At 35.8% G+C, this 19,308-nt stretch overlaps 1 protein-coding gene across 2 annotated transcripts in view; it reads left to right on the forward strand.

The window, feature by feature from the left end:
- The window catches only part of LOC107095312 (leucine-rich repeat and immunoglobulin-like domain-containing nogo receptor-interacting protein 1), a 168,679-nt gene extending 152,465 nt beyond the window's left edge, over window positions 1-16,214 (forward strand). For both annotated transcript variants that reach the window (XM_015391337.1, XM_015391336.1), the window contains one exon: window positions 12,507-16,214. In XM_015391337.1, coding sequence (XP_015246823.1) covers window positions 12,519-14,366 — 1,848 coding nt within the window. In that variant the 5' untranslated portion in view covers window positions 12,507-12,518 and the 3' untranslated portion in view covers window positions 14,367-16,214. The remainder of the gene's footprint in view (window positions 1-12,506) is intronic.
- The last annotated feature ends 3,094 nt before the right edge of the window (window positions 16,215-19,308 follow it).

A 19,308-nucleotide genomic window follows, 5' to 3' on the forward strand; every position in this document is an offset into this window, starting at 1 on the left:
TCTGTTAAATTTTCTGGTTGGTTTTAGGGGTGAACCAACTTGGATCAGCCGAGCCCCCAGAAAAGATCCTACATTTGACAGGAAGCTCGCTCACACGAGAAAAACAGCAAAAACTCCAGAGACCCTAACCAATTTATTCTCTCTGTATATCTTTTGCACGGCACTTCTGGTCCCAGAGTACACTGAAAACAGTTAAAGTAATCACAGCTGCTATTTCATTGGCTAGCCTGCCTTGGTTCACAAAACGACCAATTACCACATTGAATGATACATCAACACATCTCACTAACCTTTCAGTGTTTATTTTTTTATTTAATTAAAACAGAAAGGGAATCAAAATATGTATTGACGGTTGGTACATTGAAAAAGGTGTGAGTTATTAGTTTTAATGCATTTAATTCATTGTTTTTTATTAATATGGCAATTCCGCGCTCTGGCTAACTTGTGCATCTTAAGTTAATTATTGGAAGTTTTTCTTAATTATTATGTGCAGTTTTTGTGTAAAAACCATGAAACCACAGTGTTTTAGCTCTAGGGTATTATACTATGCAAATCTCTTACTAGGGCATTTGCACTCTCTTAGAAGCTTAGGGTTTTTGAAAAAACCCTCAATTGTAATATAAGAAAGAAGGACTTTATTGGTCCAGGATAGAACTTTTATTAGTCGTAATTTTTTTCACATGCAGGAAAACCAAAAATAGTTTTGGTAAATCCTGTTTTATAGGTAAAAGGCTGATATTTTCAATCATCTCTAAAAAGTCTGATTTCCTCACAGTGATGCTCCATCATGTCCTCTAAATCTGAGGGGGGTTGAGGAGGGCAGTTTAACTGGTGGTGAGTGACGAATGTACCATGTGGTTGACTCAGAGGGTGAGGCTGATGAAAGAGCTGTGCAGCCATCAAAGATGAGGAAAATGAAATGGCATTTGACCTTGTAGAGTGCTGGCGTGTGACGCTCCACCACTGAAGTGCAAAGTAGTTTGTGAACCTTTGGGAATGGGGAGGGGAAAGAGGTCAGGTCTGTGGAAGGCCAGTGAGAGGTGAGAGGAGAGGTCAGGCAATTTAACCCTTCACAACTGATTCAGCAGGGGACTAAAAAGTATGGTGTTGGGTAAAAGTTCTAAAGGTGAGTAAATGCGTGAAAGTCAGACAAAAAGAGAGAGAGAAAAAAAATGTCAAACTCAGGGAATAACTTTAAAGAAAGACATAACTAGTATTTGCTAATAAAAAGATATCCCCAGTGTTGTATTTTCCCTGTTAAAATCAATTAAAGATGAGTGTAATGTAGGTTTTAAAATAAAAAGCAAATTCAAACCAGAATTCTTGATATGTCTCATATGCTCTATATCAGAAATGTCCCACTGTCCCTGCTACTTGATTTAAAGGTAGAATGTAAAGTTGAATAATCCCACAATTTTAACACAGACTGTTAAAAAAAAGACATTTTCCTCACATTAATTAACATTTTTGCTTCATACTTCATCCCCAGATGTCAGACAAGTGTGTCCTGCAGTCTTTACCAGAACTACAATTCGTGGCCCACTGTTCTAGAAACAGTTGTTTTAATTTATATAGTCAGTGGTTTCGAAACTTTCTTGCTGCCTCCAAATTGGTTTAAAGGAAAGCAATAAAGTCATCCTATTGTTGAGATTTCTTTTCTGTTGAGTTAATTTTTGCCATACTAGTTGATCACAAATACCTAATTATAAGCCATTTTAGTTTTCTGGAAAAGATACAAGTCATGTTGTGTACACGTTCCACTAAACTGTAAAAAAAAATCTGTTTATTGCTTGGATTTTCCCTGAGTTCTGATAAGCAATTAGCTTAGTCTGCTAAAAAGAAAAAGGGTTCCTTTCAGATTCTGATAGGCTGAAAAATAATTGTATAGTTAAATAAAGGAAGTTCATAAAATTCCAAATTATTCCTTAAAGCTGTCTGATATTGCTTAACAGCTTCATTTAATTATTGATTCTCACCTAGCACGTAAACTGTAATTGTTTTCAAAAGCCTGTCCTCAGCCCTTTAGTACCACTATGAATATCTGAACCGCACAGCTAAATATCTCTCCTGCTTACTATTTTCATGATCCCCTCTTCTACTGGAGGTAGTCAAAAGATAGGGGATGGGATGATACAAGGACAGCTTAGACAAGTAATTTTGCATTTAATTGCCTATAACTCCCTTGAGTTTTGATGTTTAAGCACTCCAAAACTGTTGTTGTTTTCCTCTGTATAATCTTTGATTAAATGAAGGTCAGCATTTTTCTCTAAGCTTCTTACGAGAGAATTTGGAGCAGGTGGATTGCTTAGATAGCGAGACAATGCTTCTCTGCAAAAACTGTGGGAGTCATCTGCTTCCTTTCTCAATCCACTCAACATGCTTTACTTTAAAATTCCTCCAAGAAAATCCTGTCCATTTTATAAATGACAGTTTTTGTTGGTCTTCCTCTCTTTTGTTTCTGCCTAGACCCAATTTCCTAGGCTGTCTGCATGTCATTATGTGGGGGTTTATCTTGCTAATTGAGGCTTCATCTTTCTGGGCTATCTCTCAATGGACATGGATTAAATGCCCCTATCTCTACACTAGAGCAACAGTGGGACCAGCCAGTCATATTTAACACTTCAGTGATTATAGAGGTGTGAAAATTAAAAGGATAGTTCTTGTTTTTGCATGTATATATAAGCCGCATGAACTTTGCAAACATATTATGCTACTCAGAAGAATTGTCTAACATTGGCTCTAAAGTTGCACCGTCACCTCACATGTCAGAACTTGCTATCACAAAAATATGTTTTTATTAGAAGAAATTGTATAAATAAACTAGTCCCTGTCCATCCACTCTACCTTTTATGACTCAACAGGCACCATTTTCTTTGCATTAACAATTGGCTGATTATTTCTAGTGAGAACATGGATCCTGAGTCTGTGATAGCTCGAGCCGGAGCATAGCTTTATGAATTTAAAATGTCCTCCGTCTACTCTCATTAGCTCTGAAAGCCAACGGATGAAAGTCGGGGTCAGCACTCATGTGCACACTCGAGAACCAAAAACCCTGCCGTCTAAAGAGGAGAGTGACTCAATGATACCCGTCGAACCATCTAGAGATCTTACCTTTTTTTTTTCCACACAGCTGTCTAAAACAAAAAGGGAAAAGGTCATTTATCTATATTTAGCTGCACCTGTGGAAGTTTAATATTTTTTTCTTTCCTTTTTTATTTTAGAAAAACCATTGGAGAGTTTCGTTTCCATCTGAGCCCAACAGATAAGACCAATTACAAAATAGTTGTTAGAGACCTCTCAAGAAAACTGTCCTGCCCTGAATTTGTGTCAGAAGCTGCAATAACTCCCAGTGAAGGTCTTTAACAACAATGTCAAACAAATTACTCTCATCTTAAGGTGAGAGTTGATGCTTTAATAGCATTCTAAATATTTGTTTCAAGCCGTCCTGTCATTAGTCTTACATAATTATCCAGATTAAAAGAAGAAGTAAGAGTGAATTAGATGTATTACTGAATTTTACTAAGATTTTAGAGCAAAGAAGAGATCATTCTGAATTCAGAGTTAACTGATATACCGGCTGTCGCGGTTTCAAACCCCTGTCCGGCTGACCTTTGCCAAATTTTTCCTCCACTCTTTTGTAACCCACTTACCTGTCTGCATATTTTTAAAAATATAAATATAAAGGCCATTAGAGCCTAAAAAGAAAAAAAAAATTGTAAAAAGAAAAAAAATTAAATTTTCTTTTAACAGAAACTACACACATGAGAAATGTCTAATTAGGTGGCCACTGCCGAAGGCACAGCCCACCTATTACTATTGCACATATTTCTTCCGCGTATTTTTAACCTTTAATATACCCAAATCTCATTGTGTCTTACAGTTACCTTCTTACACTTTTAGTGCTTCCATTGGTTTAGCCTGTTGAAGGCCTCACTGACATAAAACAGAGCTAACTGAGAAAAAAACGTCATGGATGAAAGTAGAATACAACCTGATAAAACATTTGAGTTGTGTGTTCATTACAACATTTAAAGGTTTCTCCCAATGAGACTTTTTGATCATACTGAAAACCATTAATATGATGTCTGTTATGTAAACACCTTCCATTGTCCATTACCTTATAATTACTCTGGTGACCTATATTAATTCAAATCTGATCATACAGACTTAGATTTTTTTTCTGGGTACATGTCTGAGCTAAAAAGAAAAATATGTAAAGTGATGTATTTGAAGTATATTAATTTTTCATTTCACGTCAATTGTGTTACATTATTGTGTAAAATGATTTAAACCTTGTATGTTTACCCTTGATAAAGCCTGCCTAGCATTACTAAAGGTTGCAAGCTACTTGTCATTGACAGATCTCCCTTGGCCCTAATCTCTTCTCTACTATGTTAACAGCAGTATCCTCCAGTCAGTGATCAGAGTGCACTGGGATGTGGTATTTTCTGCATCAGGGTTGACTCTTTATGAACTAATTACAACCCATTTCCCTCTTAAAAGGCTTTCTTTTGAGCCCAACACTGAGCTAAGCAAAGTGGACATTTTCTCCACCACACCATGAGGGAAGTCTTTAAATGCCACTCACAATTACAATCTCTATGGCCCTGAGCCTTTTCACACTGTGCCCATCACACAACCAAGCAGCTGATAAGATATAACTTTAATTATTCATTATAAAACTGAGGCATATTTCAATGTTGACTCCCCCTAATTGAGGAACTAGTGTGGTGTAGTCAGTACTATTAGAGCTGTATCCTGCAGACAAATAGAAGACAGTCACTTTTTATTCCGAAAGGCAAGAAAGCACCCCTTCCAAAAGAAAAAGAGAAAAATCTGTGTACCTAATTATTATACTCAGTGAAAGAACTTTTATTTACATAAGTTTTAGTCCTAAATTAATTATGAAAAAGCAGTTTGGTTTCTTTTTTTTGGATTCTTAAAAAAACATAAAAAGTTATGTTTTTTAAGAGTTAATCAGGATTATTTAGAAATTGTGTTTGTCATTCAGCACATCATCATATAATTGTTTAATATTTTGCAGCAATCATAACACCCATTGTTACTAGGGAACGACCCATATATTTAATCGGCCAGATGATACTTTTGTCTGATATTTTTACACATTTTCTTTTCTTTCGTTATCAGTTTATACATACATGCATTGGCTGATTCATAAGTGCATTCAGCAGCCATGCCTTGAGATCACTTTAGACGTATGCATCACCACTCCGCTACATTTGCTATAAATTGTTACATATTTTGTTTAAATTGTCAAACTTTTCTTCCTTTTTTCAAATTGATACAAATGTAACATTTGTTTTCATTGTGTCATTTTGATCAATTAATTGGGTGAGAAAAACAATATTGGCTCCAAGAATCGTCCCTGATATATTGGCATTAAATATCCAGGATTGCGTAGACTAATGTCAGAATAATCAATATAAACTGGCCTTAAAAAACAAAAAACATGGTTGTTCATATCAAATGATTATTAATCAAGATTGTTTAACAATCATTATGTTCGTAATTACTAAGCAGTTAAGATGGAGTACTCGTTGAAAAATTGTGCAGTTGAATCTGATCTTTGCTTTTACTCCCTTAACACACCAGAATAACGTCTACACCAAGTTCGTTAGTTATTGAGGTTTGGAGTCCTTTTGGTGCCATTTGTGTTTTCAGCCAAACAAGGTTTGCGTTGCCAAGGTTTAATACTGTAAGCTGTCATGACTGAGGATGCTGACTGTCAAGAAAAAATAAATAAAACTTTCTCTTGCCTTATTACAGACTTTCTAAAAGCACCTCCTGGGGTCTTGTTAGCAATAGCTTTGCAATCTTCTGCTTTAAACAAAGCCCACAGAACCAAAACTCTCAAGCCCTTTGACCTTCAGCAGTTACTGTCTCTCCTACGCTTATTGGAAAAGATCTGCTATAGCTTTTTATTCATGGTCATTGTAGCTCTAAGGGTTGGCATTTCCCACTGTGTTCAGAGTAAAGTACATGTCTTACCATCACAGCCCTGAGAGCCTCAGTTAGCAGCTTGTCCCCAATCCTGAATCTCAGAGCTAATCGCAGGGGTGTGAGACATCAGAGGACATACCAAGCAGAAATTTCACTGCATTTGGGCGTGGATTTATGTGTGTGAAAGATGGGCCTGCATTGCATCTCTCACAGCCTATGTAGATAAAAAAGAGCCTCTCAAGACAGGAGAGCCCAGTTTCTGCAGCTTAATTTTCCAGATGTGTTGCAATTGGTAAAAGTCTGTATATTTTCAGTAGGTGCAAGATTGCATTATTTTTCTCCTGGGCTCTTTGTTATACAATTTGAAACATAAGGGAGTGTTACAAATTATACTTTAGTTTTTGAAGTGTGCCCCAACAGCTACATATTATTGTAAAATCTATAAAAAGGATCATCATGCAACATTTTAGTCTCCAGATTTATTAGGTTGTTGCTATAATCTATATCTGTTGAGGGCATATCAGCATGTTTTGATTATTAACTCAATGAAGTGCTTAAGTAGAGCTCACTGTTATGGTTTTGCTTCAGAACAGGTATACCCAAAATATAACCTGTAGAAGCTTTTGCTTTTCTATGACCTTTTATTTGCAAACAGTTACATTTAAAAAAAAATTAACTAAGTCTTATGTTACCTTACTGAAAAAACGGCAGTCATTAGAAAATTAATAGTGGAAGAATAATATTTTGTCTGTCTGTTATACCATATGGTATTGTTATTGAAGATATAGTTAACACACCTGGAATATTTCTGAATCTAGAATTTTCTGCTAATATAACATAGCCTTGTGAAGCAACCTTTTTATTTAATACAAGGAAGGAATGATATGCCAAGGTCAAATCAATTTCTAGCAGCTTGTGGCAGATCTGAATGGAGGACTGACATGACGCCGTCAATAAATGTTTCCTTTTTTGAAAACCTTTTAAACCTTGTGACTCCATTAAACGGATGCAACATCCCAGCCATTTTAATGTGTTTATACTAAATACATTTGTAATGAAAAAAAAAAAAAAACAAATAAATGTGCTAACTCCAAAACATATTATTATTAATTTAAACCTGAAGTAGTCAGGAACTCCAAATTCAATATATTTTCATGTTTTCAGTTTGGCCTTTCATTATAAGTTTGGATGTTTTCTTAATGCTATTTTCTTCATAGGTAAAACCTTCTTATAGATACAGTTTAGATGAATCTGAGATGTATAAGGAGACATGAGTGGCCAGAGCACCTAAATAAATAAATGAACCTAGTGTGAGGTAAAGTTCAAGAGGGATGTGTCAACAGGTTTGGGTGCAGAGTTTTGTCAGAGCAGCAGCTGCGCACTGTTGGAATTCTACACCTTGCTGCATCAACCAGCTTCTTTGCCTGGATTAGGGCTATACTGTCCATCTGTGTGCAGTCGGCTTACTCTTAATCCCTGCATTTTCATAGGTCCACATCTAGCGGGCAATCCTGGTAGGCAGCTTAGCTTTTTCCAATGACAGAAGGGTATCCTTGCTCCTAAAAATTCTGCTAGCCTACACTTGAGTACTGTGAAAATAATCCCATTTAGGGAGCCAAAGTTTAGGGACTAACAGTTAAGAAAGTTGTTGCTGCTACTTTGTATTCATTTTCTATGACTGTAGGTTCCTAATCACTTTTTAAACCAAATAGATTTGGTAGATGTTTATTTTATAATTTCTGTAGATGACTTCATGGCATTACCATATAAACTGGTTTATTTTTATGTAATGGAAACCGATGGCCTATTTTCCAACCATGCTTAAAGCTGGAATTAGATTGCAAATTTACAAGCAATGTTCTAGGAAAGTCCGAACAAGTGGTGTAAATAAAAATCCACTCTTGCATTTGCCATCAAGGATTAGCCTGGCAGCTGACTAAGCAGTTTGCCAAGGAAGGGGCTTTAAAGGCTTTTAACACTTTGTGTTGCAGATAACGTAAGCATCATCTCATGGATTTCCCAGCAGCTTACAGGTATTTAACAATGGTATTTAAAAGGGCTCAGGAGTGATGTCTTGTGACAGGTAAACTAAAGCTTCGGGGGATGGATGTGTCTTCTCCCTGCTTGTGTTTTATTGAGCCTATTGTGATGAATTTAATGAAGACAGACAGATGAGCAGAAAACAAATCAGCAATGCACAATAAGTATAGACATGAAGCCTGTTTTACACGCTTAGGTATTGAATACAAATGTCAGATGCCAGTGTATGTTGGACAATGAAAGTGGCCTTAGATGGTTTTATATGGTCTAGCATGTAATGTAGACAGTTACAACTGGGTAAGGTTTGCTGAAGGTTTTATTTAAATCAGTGTACTTCTATGGTAATCCAGAGATTTTAAAAACAAAACAATACTACAGTCAGCAATCAACACATTAGTTATAGGAATATTTTGTAGAACATACTCTTATTTTTGCAGTTTAATCTCTTTTCTGAAATACTGTTTTTATTTAATAATGAATTTGTGTCACCAGCACCCCTCGCGCCCCCACTTGGGACAAGCGTGTAAAGAAGATGGATGGATGGATGGATGGATGGATGGATGGATGGATGGATGAATTTGTGTTTTTATTCCACTATGACTACTATATGCTACAGGACTTTGATGTCTGACTTTTTTTCTTTATTGTTTATCATTATATAAAAGCTGCAGCTAAATATTATTTTGCAAATAGATTCATCTGTTGATTATTTTTTGGATTAATCGATTAATAAATTGATAGCAAAAGGATCCTTAAAGAAGACTTTTTACCAAATTAAACAGGTGAAACTACAACTTTTCTACTTGAGATATGCTGGACAGTGCAGATTGACAGACGGAAATGGTTTTTTTTTTTTTTTTTTTTATCTCAAATGCAAAATGTTTACTTACAATTTTGGTATAATTGCTGCTCTAACTGGGTTGCTTGTTTTAGAGTCTCAATACTCCAGTTAACGAATAATTGATTACTAGATTATTTGACGATTATATCAATAATCAATTAATCATGATTATTCCGATTATTGTTTTAGCCATAATTATATATTATTAGGATATGTTGCTTAATAACCAGTCTGTATTAAAAGTAGTGGGGGGGAAAATGCAGCAGTTGATTTGTTTGACTCCTAGGTAGGTACTTACTGTAGGTAATAGGTTCAAAAACTTTCATTTTTCAGGAAAAAAAAAACTTGTGGGACAATAATTTTACATTTTAATTACTTTTAGGTTGAAGCCAGGTTTTTTCTTCTAAACAGAAAAGCAGTAATTGTTTTAAGATGAAAATTTTATGACTAACAAAATGTAAATAGAGTTTTGTTTGTGTCTGTTGCACTGAACATTCAGACAAACTGCTCTAATTTTAGTAAATTGATATTAGCTTTAACAGATGCTTCTTCTAGTTTTCAGTATATTTTTCTAAAAGGACCATATTTGCAAATATTGAAATGCAATGGATATTTTTCAATGAGCAAAGAAAACTGTATTTGTGTCCTTTCAGCCAGCTGAGCTACTGTGTGTAGCAGCAGAGGGTGCGACTCCTCTGCATTCCTGGTATCCATGCAGTCTAAAAAAAAACTCAAACATTTCTTAACTAAAATTATCTTAAAGCAAATAAATGTGTTTTATTAAAAAGAAAAAACTTTGGAAAGCAAAACTTTTTAAAAGCTTGGTATACCTTTAAATCAGTCATTACCCAGAAAAAATGGATCAAATAGCAAAACTGATTTTTTTATTCCTTTATTTATTTATTTATTTATTTATTTATTTATTTATGTAATTATTTACTCCAAAGTTAAAATAAAACAAGTATTAGTCGTTTGAGAGGTACGTGTTTCATGATGATGTAATGTCACTCTATTGTAGGAAGATTATAAAGTACTGTCTGCTTTCATTGTGAAGCAATATCCTCAAGATCCCTATAGATGCCGGCACAAAAGCATTGCTCCCACCATTCATTGATCAAGTTATTGGTCTTGGACCATTGGGGTCTTTTTTATTGAACAGAGTAGTCTTATTTCTCCAACATATTTATTCTCTTAAGAAAGGTGGGAAATAAGAGAGATGCTTCCCCCCCACCACCATTCCCTCTTCAATCCACCTCAATTAATGTAATTCTGTGGGAGCTTGCTGATTGCAATGAAGAGCCGCATTCAAGCTCCATGCCTGCGAGGGAATGATAACACCAGATCATTAACAACACAGTGCTGCTAATGTTTACTAGTGGAGGTTATTTTTCATCTTAATGCTCCTGTCTGAATTTCCCTAAAATTTACTGGCGATGCTCTGGGCAATTTTTATTTGCTTCTCCAAAGCTCCCAGAGTAGAAAATATACAGAATTTACCAGGATTTTTCTCTTTTGGTGAAATTGAAGCTATGATTCTATGTTTGGCCTTATCTAGATCTTGTTAGTAGCATCTGTTTATTAGGATATTTCAAAAGCCTGTTTCCTGGATCGTCTCGGTCTTTTTCCACTCTTTTCATTCACCTCAACCTAATTTGCTAATTATCACACCTGTCTTGCATTAAGTTGTTTACTTTGTTTGGTACAGTAGATATTCATAAATATTAGTTGCCTTTCATTGATGCTAGCCCTGTTTAACTTTTCTTTGTTCTAGTTTTGCTCTTAGTTTTATCACTTTTAATTCATTTTTGGACATTTCAATTTTGTATATTCTGACTAGTTACTGAAAATGACCGATTGCTCTACATAACCTGCTGTGAAGCCCCACTCAAAAAAGGGTTATGATTGCGTCATTCTCCAGATTGCATTGCAGCATAATGGGTAATAGTAGTGGAAGTAATACCATCTAATTTGCTGATACCCACTATGTAAATGACCCATAATAAAGGTCAATAGACAAGACCAAGCCTGGGGTAACTCTTCTTAGGTGTCTTAGCATGCCCAACATGCTGCTGGTTCTTTATCTCTGGTTTCCTGCTATCTCAATCGGTCTAGCATGGGAAAAGACTGATAATTGAGGTTGAGGCTGAAAAACCCCCAGCAGGCTTTGCCGCAGAACTCTAATTTCAGAAAAAACAAACCTTGTGTGTTTTGATATCACTTGATTGCAGATGGTCTCATCAAATCCCCAATCTGAACTTTGACCTCATGCAAAATTAAATGAAATTGAGCTATGCAACACCCACCCATCCTACCCTTTCTTTTCTTGTTATTCAGATGTCCAGTTGGCAGAGAGGAAAGTTATTAGTATTTGCCGCCCAGCATTAACATGTCACCCTGTAATTAACTGTCAACTATTTTTTAACTGAATTTTCTCTCAGCAACCTCTATAGATTTGTTATGGTGCAAAGAATCTCTCCAACCACAGAAGTGTGTGGCATTTATCACTGGATAGGGAGGAAATGCCCTTTGATATGTGTGACTTGTGCAATACTGGAACATATAGTGAACACATATAAATACCAAATCCTTTATACATAGAAATAGATAGTCCAAGTTCAGGAAGTAAGAAACCTGTGCACGTCCAACCATTTGCATTTCCACCTCAACAGACTAATATAACAATCACCTGGTTAAGTGAACAGGATGAAAGACAGATAGGCATGACTTTTATTTTTACCCACTTTATACATAACTGTTCAATAAAACATATTGATCCATTTTTATATACTTCCCTAGATGGGCATTGTTTTTATTTTAGCCTGAAAGATTAGATGAGCTTGGTGTGAGCCATGGCTAATACATCACATCATTGCCACCAATGATCTTTAATTTAGTCTTCCTCCTGGTGCTGCTTCATCCCTTGGTGTTTTGACTTGCACAGAAGACTATGGTGTGGAGAACAAAAGAGACTGTTACCGTAATGGGGTGCTAAAATGTTCAACATATCTTTTTTTTGACATGACTTAATGTGAATTACTAAAGAAAAGTGCAGTTAATTCCATCTGATGCTATACTGTATTGCCTCATGTCAAAGGGATTGCATTAACTGATTGAGTTTCTGAAAGATGATCTATGGAAATAATGCTTAGCAGTCCACTGCAGACTCAGTGGGAGTAGTAAAGCAAAGAGAAGGTCATTAAAACTCTGAGTCTCTTGCTAGAATCCTAACATTACCTTCTGTGTCACAATGGCTTCTGGGAAATACCTTTTATTCAAGAGCATTTATGGGCATTTAAAATACATTTTGAAGCCAGTGCCAGGTATAGAATACAAAGCTGTCAATTCACTGTAACCTGTATTCATCTTACGCCTGCTCATAAATATTGTATTTGATGTCATACTATCTGTCCTGTTCTCTGCTCTCGAGTCACAGGAGAAGGGCATCCTCTTAGGTCTTATGATTGTTGCACAAACTAAATGTCTTAAATTGTCAATGCCAATGGGCCAATTTTAAAATATGTTTAAACATCTGAATTCCAGTCTTATTTTGTAAATCCACATGTATGCATTCCATTACCAGTAGTACATTTTATCATAATTAAGTTAAGAGCATTAATATTTTACTGTCTTACAAACTATTTGCCTTGTATGTGCTTCTTCCCAGGTAACCGATAAGATGGTGGCCAGGGAAGCGACTGGGCACAGCTACCTGGTGGCTTGTTGGCAGCCCATTCTGATTCTGATGCTGGGCACTGTCCTTTCCGGCTCCACCACAGGTTGTCCATCCCGCTGTGAGTGTAATGTTCCAGATCGCTCAGTGATGTGCCATCGCAAGAAGCTCATGGCAGTTCCTGAGGGCATTCCTGCAGAAACCAGATTGCTGGACCTCAGCAAGAACCGCATCAGAACGATTAATCCAGATGAGTTTGCTAACTTTGCTAACCTGGAACACCTGGAGCTCAGTGAAAACACTATCTCCACAATTGAACCTGGAGCATTCAATAACCTTTATGGCTTGCGGACATTGGGATTGCGTAGCAACAAGCTTAAGCTGATCCAGCTAGGGGTATTCACTGGCCTGAGCAATCTCACGGAGCTGGACATAAGTGAGAACAAAATTGTCATCCTGTTAGACTATATGTTCCAGGATTTGTATAACCTACGGTCTTTAGAGGTGGGGGATAATGATCTGGTCTTCATCGCTCATCGTGCTTTTCATGGCCTTAACAGCCTTGAGCACCTGAGTCTGGAGAAGTGCAACTTGTCTTCTGTGCCAACAGAAGCTTTTACTCACCTCCACAGTCTAATCACTCTCAGACTGCGTCACCTCAACATCAATTCCATAAGGGATTACTCATTTAAACGGCTCTATCGGCTGAAAGTGTTGGAGATTGCCAATTGGCCATACTTGGATACCATGACTACAAATTGTTTGTATGGATTAAATCTCACCTCTCTGACCATTGCAAACACTAACCTGACTACCATCCCTTATGTAGCCCTACAACACCTGGTTTATTTGCGATTTCTTAATCTTTCATACAATCCTATTCATACCATTGAGGGAAATAAGTTGCATGACCTTCTACGTCTACAAGAGTTTCACCTGGTTGGAGGGAGACTAGCGATGATTGAACCATACTCTTTCAAAGGTCTTAACTACCTTAAGATACTAAATGTGTCTGGAAACTCTCTTACCACATTGGAGGAGTCTGCTTTTCACTCAGTTGGAAACTTGGAAACCCTGGCCTTGTATGATAACCCCCTGGCCTGTGACTGCCGGCTCTTGTGGGTTTTTCGAAGAAGATGGAGACTGAACTTCAACAAACAGCAGCCCACATGCACCTCTCCTGAGTTCGTCCAGGGGAAAGAGTTTAAAGACTTCCCGGATGTTCTGCAGCCAAACTACTTTACATGTCGCAAGTCCAGGATTAGGGATCGTAAACCCCAGCAGAAATTTGTTGATGAAGGAGCCATTGTTCATTTTGCCTGCCAAGCAGATGGAGATCCTGCTCCAGTGATTATGTGGCTTTCTCCTCAGAAAAAGTTCATCACCTCCAAGACAATTGGAAGGCTCTCTGTGTTGCCAGATGGCACCCTTGAGGTGCGCTATGCCCAGATTCAAGATAATGGTACGTATGTATGTATAGCCAGCAATGCAGGCGGAAATGACACGTCTCTTGCTCATCTACACATTCATAGCTACTCACCGGACTGGCCACACCAACCCAATAAGACTTTTGCTTTCATATCCAACCAACCTGCTGACACTGGTGCTAACGGTACAAAAGCCAATGTCCCTTTCCCATTTGATATAAAGACACTAATTATCGCAACCACTATGGGTTTCATCTCTTTTCTTGGTGTCGTCCTGTTTTGCCTGGTACTGTTGTTCCTCTGGAGCAGAGGTAAAGGCAACACAAAGCACAACATCGAGATCGAGTATGTGCCACGGAAATCAGACGCTGGCATGAGCAGCACCACAGTAGATGCTCCTCGCAAGTTTAACATGAAAATGATTTAAAATGTGACATTTAATAATTTTGGACTTCAGCACAAGACAAAGTAGAAAAGAAGACATTCCCCCCCCTGCAAACCTGTGGATCATGGTCTGTAAACATAGAAAAACACTTTTTCTTTTCTGTCTAACTGGTGGACTTGACAGGAGGCCTTTTTCCTGAATTAAAAATAATTTTAAAAGATTAGAGGGAATGTAAACATACCCAGTGATACAAAGATTTCAACCGAGCCTTTGAGGGCATTATTTGAAAGTCTGATTTGTCACACAAAGATCATCATACTCCCTTGGATATTAATAGGGGAAAGTAATCATTAAGTCAAAGCATCCCAAACTCCAGAATATGGGGTCAGACCATAATTGGATCATGTTTTTTATATTATTTTCTTTATTTTATGTCTTGTTTTTTGTGCTGTTGATTTAATGTTATGAGGTTATTGAGATCCTACAAGCAGATCATAAAAGTATCATACACATGCCTTAAGGCTAAACTAAAGTACATTTTTCTTTGAAATTTTTCTACATTTTTCATGTTTTTTTTCCCCACATTCTTTCAACATTTCTGTCACAACAATGAACAAAACATTGTTGTGAATATACAATACCAAAACATTTTTGATTGCAAAAATTGCAGTAGACAAATTTGAATCGGTTATTAATTCAAAGCCAAGAAACTGCAACAAAAGGTGGAAATTCAAAAATAAACACCTTGGTTAATCGTAGAGTGTTTTAGTATACTTTTGTTACACAATAAAAACAGCTTATTTAGAATTGTCTCGTTTTAGACTTTATGTCTGCAGATAGAAAGGAGGATAAAGCCTTCCAGGCTGTTATCCTTAACGGCTGAATTTTATTAATAGATGGCTAACACGTATTGCTCTTCATAGTAATTTTTACCCAGTATTATAATACCCAAAAAAGACTGTACAAATTGAAGCTCAACTTTTCATTGATAATTCATGTAACAATGGAAGAGACCGCTGTTCTACAGTCAAAAAGAATTACCTCTCTTGGCCTTATGCCGCTGTAAACCCATAAACAGTTGTTCCTGTGGATTGGTTCCTGTAGGGCATTTACAGATTAAACAAAACCAGATATATCAAAGGGGGATGTCAGCAAAAAGGTTAATAATATGTATAAAGTGGTTCTAACTGAGGATTTTGTCATCAGATCTGGTGGTTAAATAAAACAATTCTGATTTTGTTGACACTTCCTACAATGGCAGACTGTTTGTGCTCATACCTTTTTGAAATTGCCCTCAATTATGGTTGCATAAATAGCATTATTTTGTGCTATATATGATTCCATAAAATAAGAAATATTTGTTGTGGTGCTCCTGTTTTGGAACACAATGTGGTCCTAAAGCTGTAGAATATTTCCGTCATTGTAGGTTACTTCTTTGAAGTATGTTCTTTTATAGTTATTTGTTTCCTTGTTTTTTTTTTGTTCTTTTTTGTTTTTTAATGATTGATGATTTATTCATGAAAGTGCCCCTTTTTTCCCCATTAAAGCCATGGAAATGTTACCTTCTTGGATCACGTACAGGTTTGCTTCTCCCCAGAAAAGTGCATTCCGCATCATGAAGAAGGGGGAAGAACTTCAGCACCTTGTGCTCCCCTGTCAGTACTGCATATTGAATCTAAGGGTTGAAGCCTTAACTTTTTAACTACACACAATGGACAGCCGGGCTTTGCAAATGTGTGTTGGATAAAGGTATCTATGATGGATGACATTACAGATAATGTCACACTGATCACTGGAAGTAAGGACAGAATATGCAGATGGGTGGACTGACAGATGGTTTCACCCATGGAGAAATCTGAAGCAGCTTTGGTGTAAAACGTTTTGCAAAAAGAAAAAAAAAAAAAACACTGGATGTGGCTCACAGTTCTCCCTCCTGCTAAATATGAATGCTATTTGTTCAAAGTGTGGCTACTGTATCAAGCCTTTTTTAAGTCCCACATGACTTGGGATTTCTGTTTTTATTTTGTTTTTTGTTATTCCTTCATTTTCATTTTGACCCTGGACTATTTTCACCATGTATAGTCCGAGCCAACTTTTTACAAAAGAAAAAGATACTAAAAAAGAAGTCTATGGAAATTACATTAAAATTGTTCTGTGCAATAAAGGTAATATGCAGATTTTTTTTCAATTAACAAAATTTTGTTGATGTTAAATTGTTGAGAATATGGTATGTTGTATTAAACAATCTATGGACTTTTTAAAAAAGATGTGTTTCTTGTTTTTATTTTTTTTAGCTTAAAATCTAGCACCAAAACACCGGTAAATGAGATTGCATGCAAGGTTGTTATTGAATCACTACATACATTTATTACTTATTTCATAATATATATAATTTCCTACTAGGAAAGTATTCTGTCCTCTCTACTTGTTGACATTTGGGCACAATAAGGAAAAAAAAAAGCCAATTGAAATGCATTCATTTTTTTATGAATACTACAAACCTTGAGTGTAGAAATAAAAAAATGTGCCGGAAGCCTGAGAAAAGAGGTAATAATAGTGAATAAAATGCATGGTACATTTTTCAGAATGGTATCTGAAAATCCATTACAGCCATAAACCTTTATTTTCCATCCATCACGCAAATATGTGACACAGTCCTCTTGTCCAAAACATATAGTGCCTTGAAAATACATTTCAATATCTGTTCATAATTTTTCAAGATGTGAAACATTTTCAGTTTCTAATATACTCTCTTGGGCATACACTATATTTGATTCATCTAACACAAGCTAAAGCTTCATTCAACAGCCAGGTGCAGCATTTGAGAATCATTGAACAAATTAACCATTACCATTGATGTCTGATTTCTATGATTGAATACCTAATTAAATTCAGATATAAAAGTAATTTAACATAATATGTTTTAGCTCTTAATTACATGTTTTCAGGGAAATTGCAGCTCACTTGCTTTGCCCCATTACATTAATTACCCACCATTAGAAACAGCTCATGGTCTTTAAAATTTGTTTAGGGAAATTATTAATTTGAATAGCAACACAAGATGAAATAGCTTCTTGCATTAAATAATGATTTTTATTCTGTAGTAAAGCTTAACTAGACACTAGCAAAATGTGCTTTTCTTTTCAAAAACTAATGCAAATGATCACAATTTTTTCCTGGACAGTGCAGCTTAATTAAACCTTTCTTGACTTTGGTTTAAAACTTGCCCCATTTCTAGTAAACTTGGTTGGAACTCCACAAAAACATTTGACATTCATATTTTTGCTAATAAACTCTATAACTAGATTTGTTATTGTGAGGTCTACAGTTCCAGGCATTATTTTGACAATATTGGGACAATTTGTTTTAGGAAAATTCCATATGTTGTCATTAAAATACACTAGTGGGAATAAAAAAATAAATAAAACAGTTTAATTTTCTACAAAACAAAAAAATAAACCTAAGGTGGACTAATTTCTTTCCTTTTTTTCCCCCCCAATTTCTTTTTCAATATCGAAGCCTGGCCTATGTGGATATATTTGTAGTTATATACAAATATAATACTTTTTTACGTTTTTAGATATGTTGCCACATTCTGGTACTTAATTTTAAATAATTTGTCTAAATAATCTGGAGGGTGGAAAACTTTATAGCTGCGAATACCAGTAAAACTCAGACGTTTTGTAAGTACAGTTCTACACTTAAAAGTGTTTTCTCCATTTTCCTTCACAGCAACAGATTTTTTTCTTACTCGAGCATCAATATGCTTCTCCAAGATCGCTATAAACTGGAGCAGCATAAGGTTCTAACAACATGTCTCATTATGTCTGAGTTGACAGAGCTACATTCGTTGATCCAAACAGGTCATTCTCTGGATGATGATGTTTTCATGCTGAACAGTGAGACCCAGATCTAAAGCTGGTGAATTTAATATTTGAATATGTCTCACTAGAAATTTGCCTCAAAAAATATTTGTGGTTTGAAGTTGTCGGGTGAACAAACCATTACAGGGAAACATATTCTCCTGCTGATAACTTCACAATAAGCTTTACATGTTATAACATCTATGGCCAGTTTTTTACTTTCTGCAGAGTTCTCTTTTAAACAGAAAAACTTAAAATGAGATGTTGATCTTTTGCCATGAACTTCATCATAAAGGCTGAAAAAAATGTTTTCTGCTAGGAAAATGTTGTGGAACACACTGCCACAACACTTTGAATTGAGTTGGATTTGGTTAGGGATATCCCAGGTATATGAATTAAAAAGTATTGCCAGTCTAACAAAAATCTATTTATTGCAAGAAATATTCATTGATCCTTTAACAAATAAATCTGACTGCTGAAGCAGTATGTGAAAAAAGAGTTTACTTTATCTGCTGTGAATTGTGCTTTTTTCTTTTTTTTGAACATACTGTTAAAGCAACATGAGGTATACAGTGGCATCAGGTATCAGGGTTGTTTAGATCTTGCCTCTTTAAAGTTATAATTTCACCTTTTTGCTGATGGTTTAAACTATTACTTTCTGCTCTTTATTTTAATTCTAATCTTTTAAGTAGGAGTACTTTCTTAATTTAAAAAGGAATTTAGAATATCCTCTTTCACTCCATATGCCCTGCTTCTTAAGTCAAATGAAACATTATTCTTTATGCACCTGCATGCATCAAAGAGGAATAATTTAAGTATTAGGTCACTATATTAAAACATCAGATGAACTCAGGCTGACATTCAGGGGGCTCTAATTAACGCTGGGTGTAGAGTATTTACTGCTTAGACACTCTATAACCTTTCCTTGACATAAAATCATATGATATAATGATTTAAATTACAGCTTCCCCATAAATAGCCTTACAAGCCTATGTAAATATAGTAATTTCAAACCCTCCTTTTCCATATGTTAAATAAATTTGGCTTTAGAAAGCCAGAGCAACTTCAAAAAATATAAAATGTTTTACTTAATTCAACTTATGCTGAGGGTGTACATGTCT

The sequence above is a fragment of the Cyprinodon variegatus genome, unplaced genomic scaffold, assembly GCF_000732505.1.
Source record: "Cyprinodon variegatus isolate N-32 unplaced genomic scaffold, C_variegatus-1.0 Scaffold536, whole genome shotgun sequence".
Classification (NCBI taxonomy): domain Eukaryota; kingdom Metazoa; phylum Chordata; class Actinopteri; order Cyprinodontiformes; family Cyprinodontidae; genus Cyprinodon; species Cyprinodon variegatus.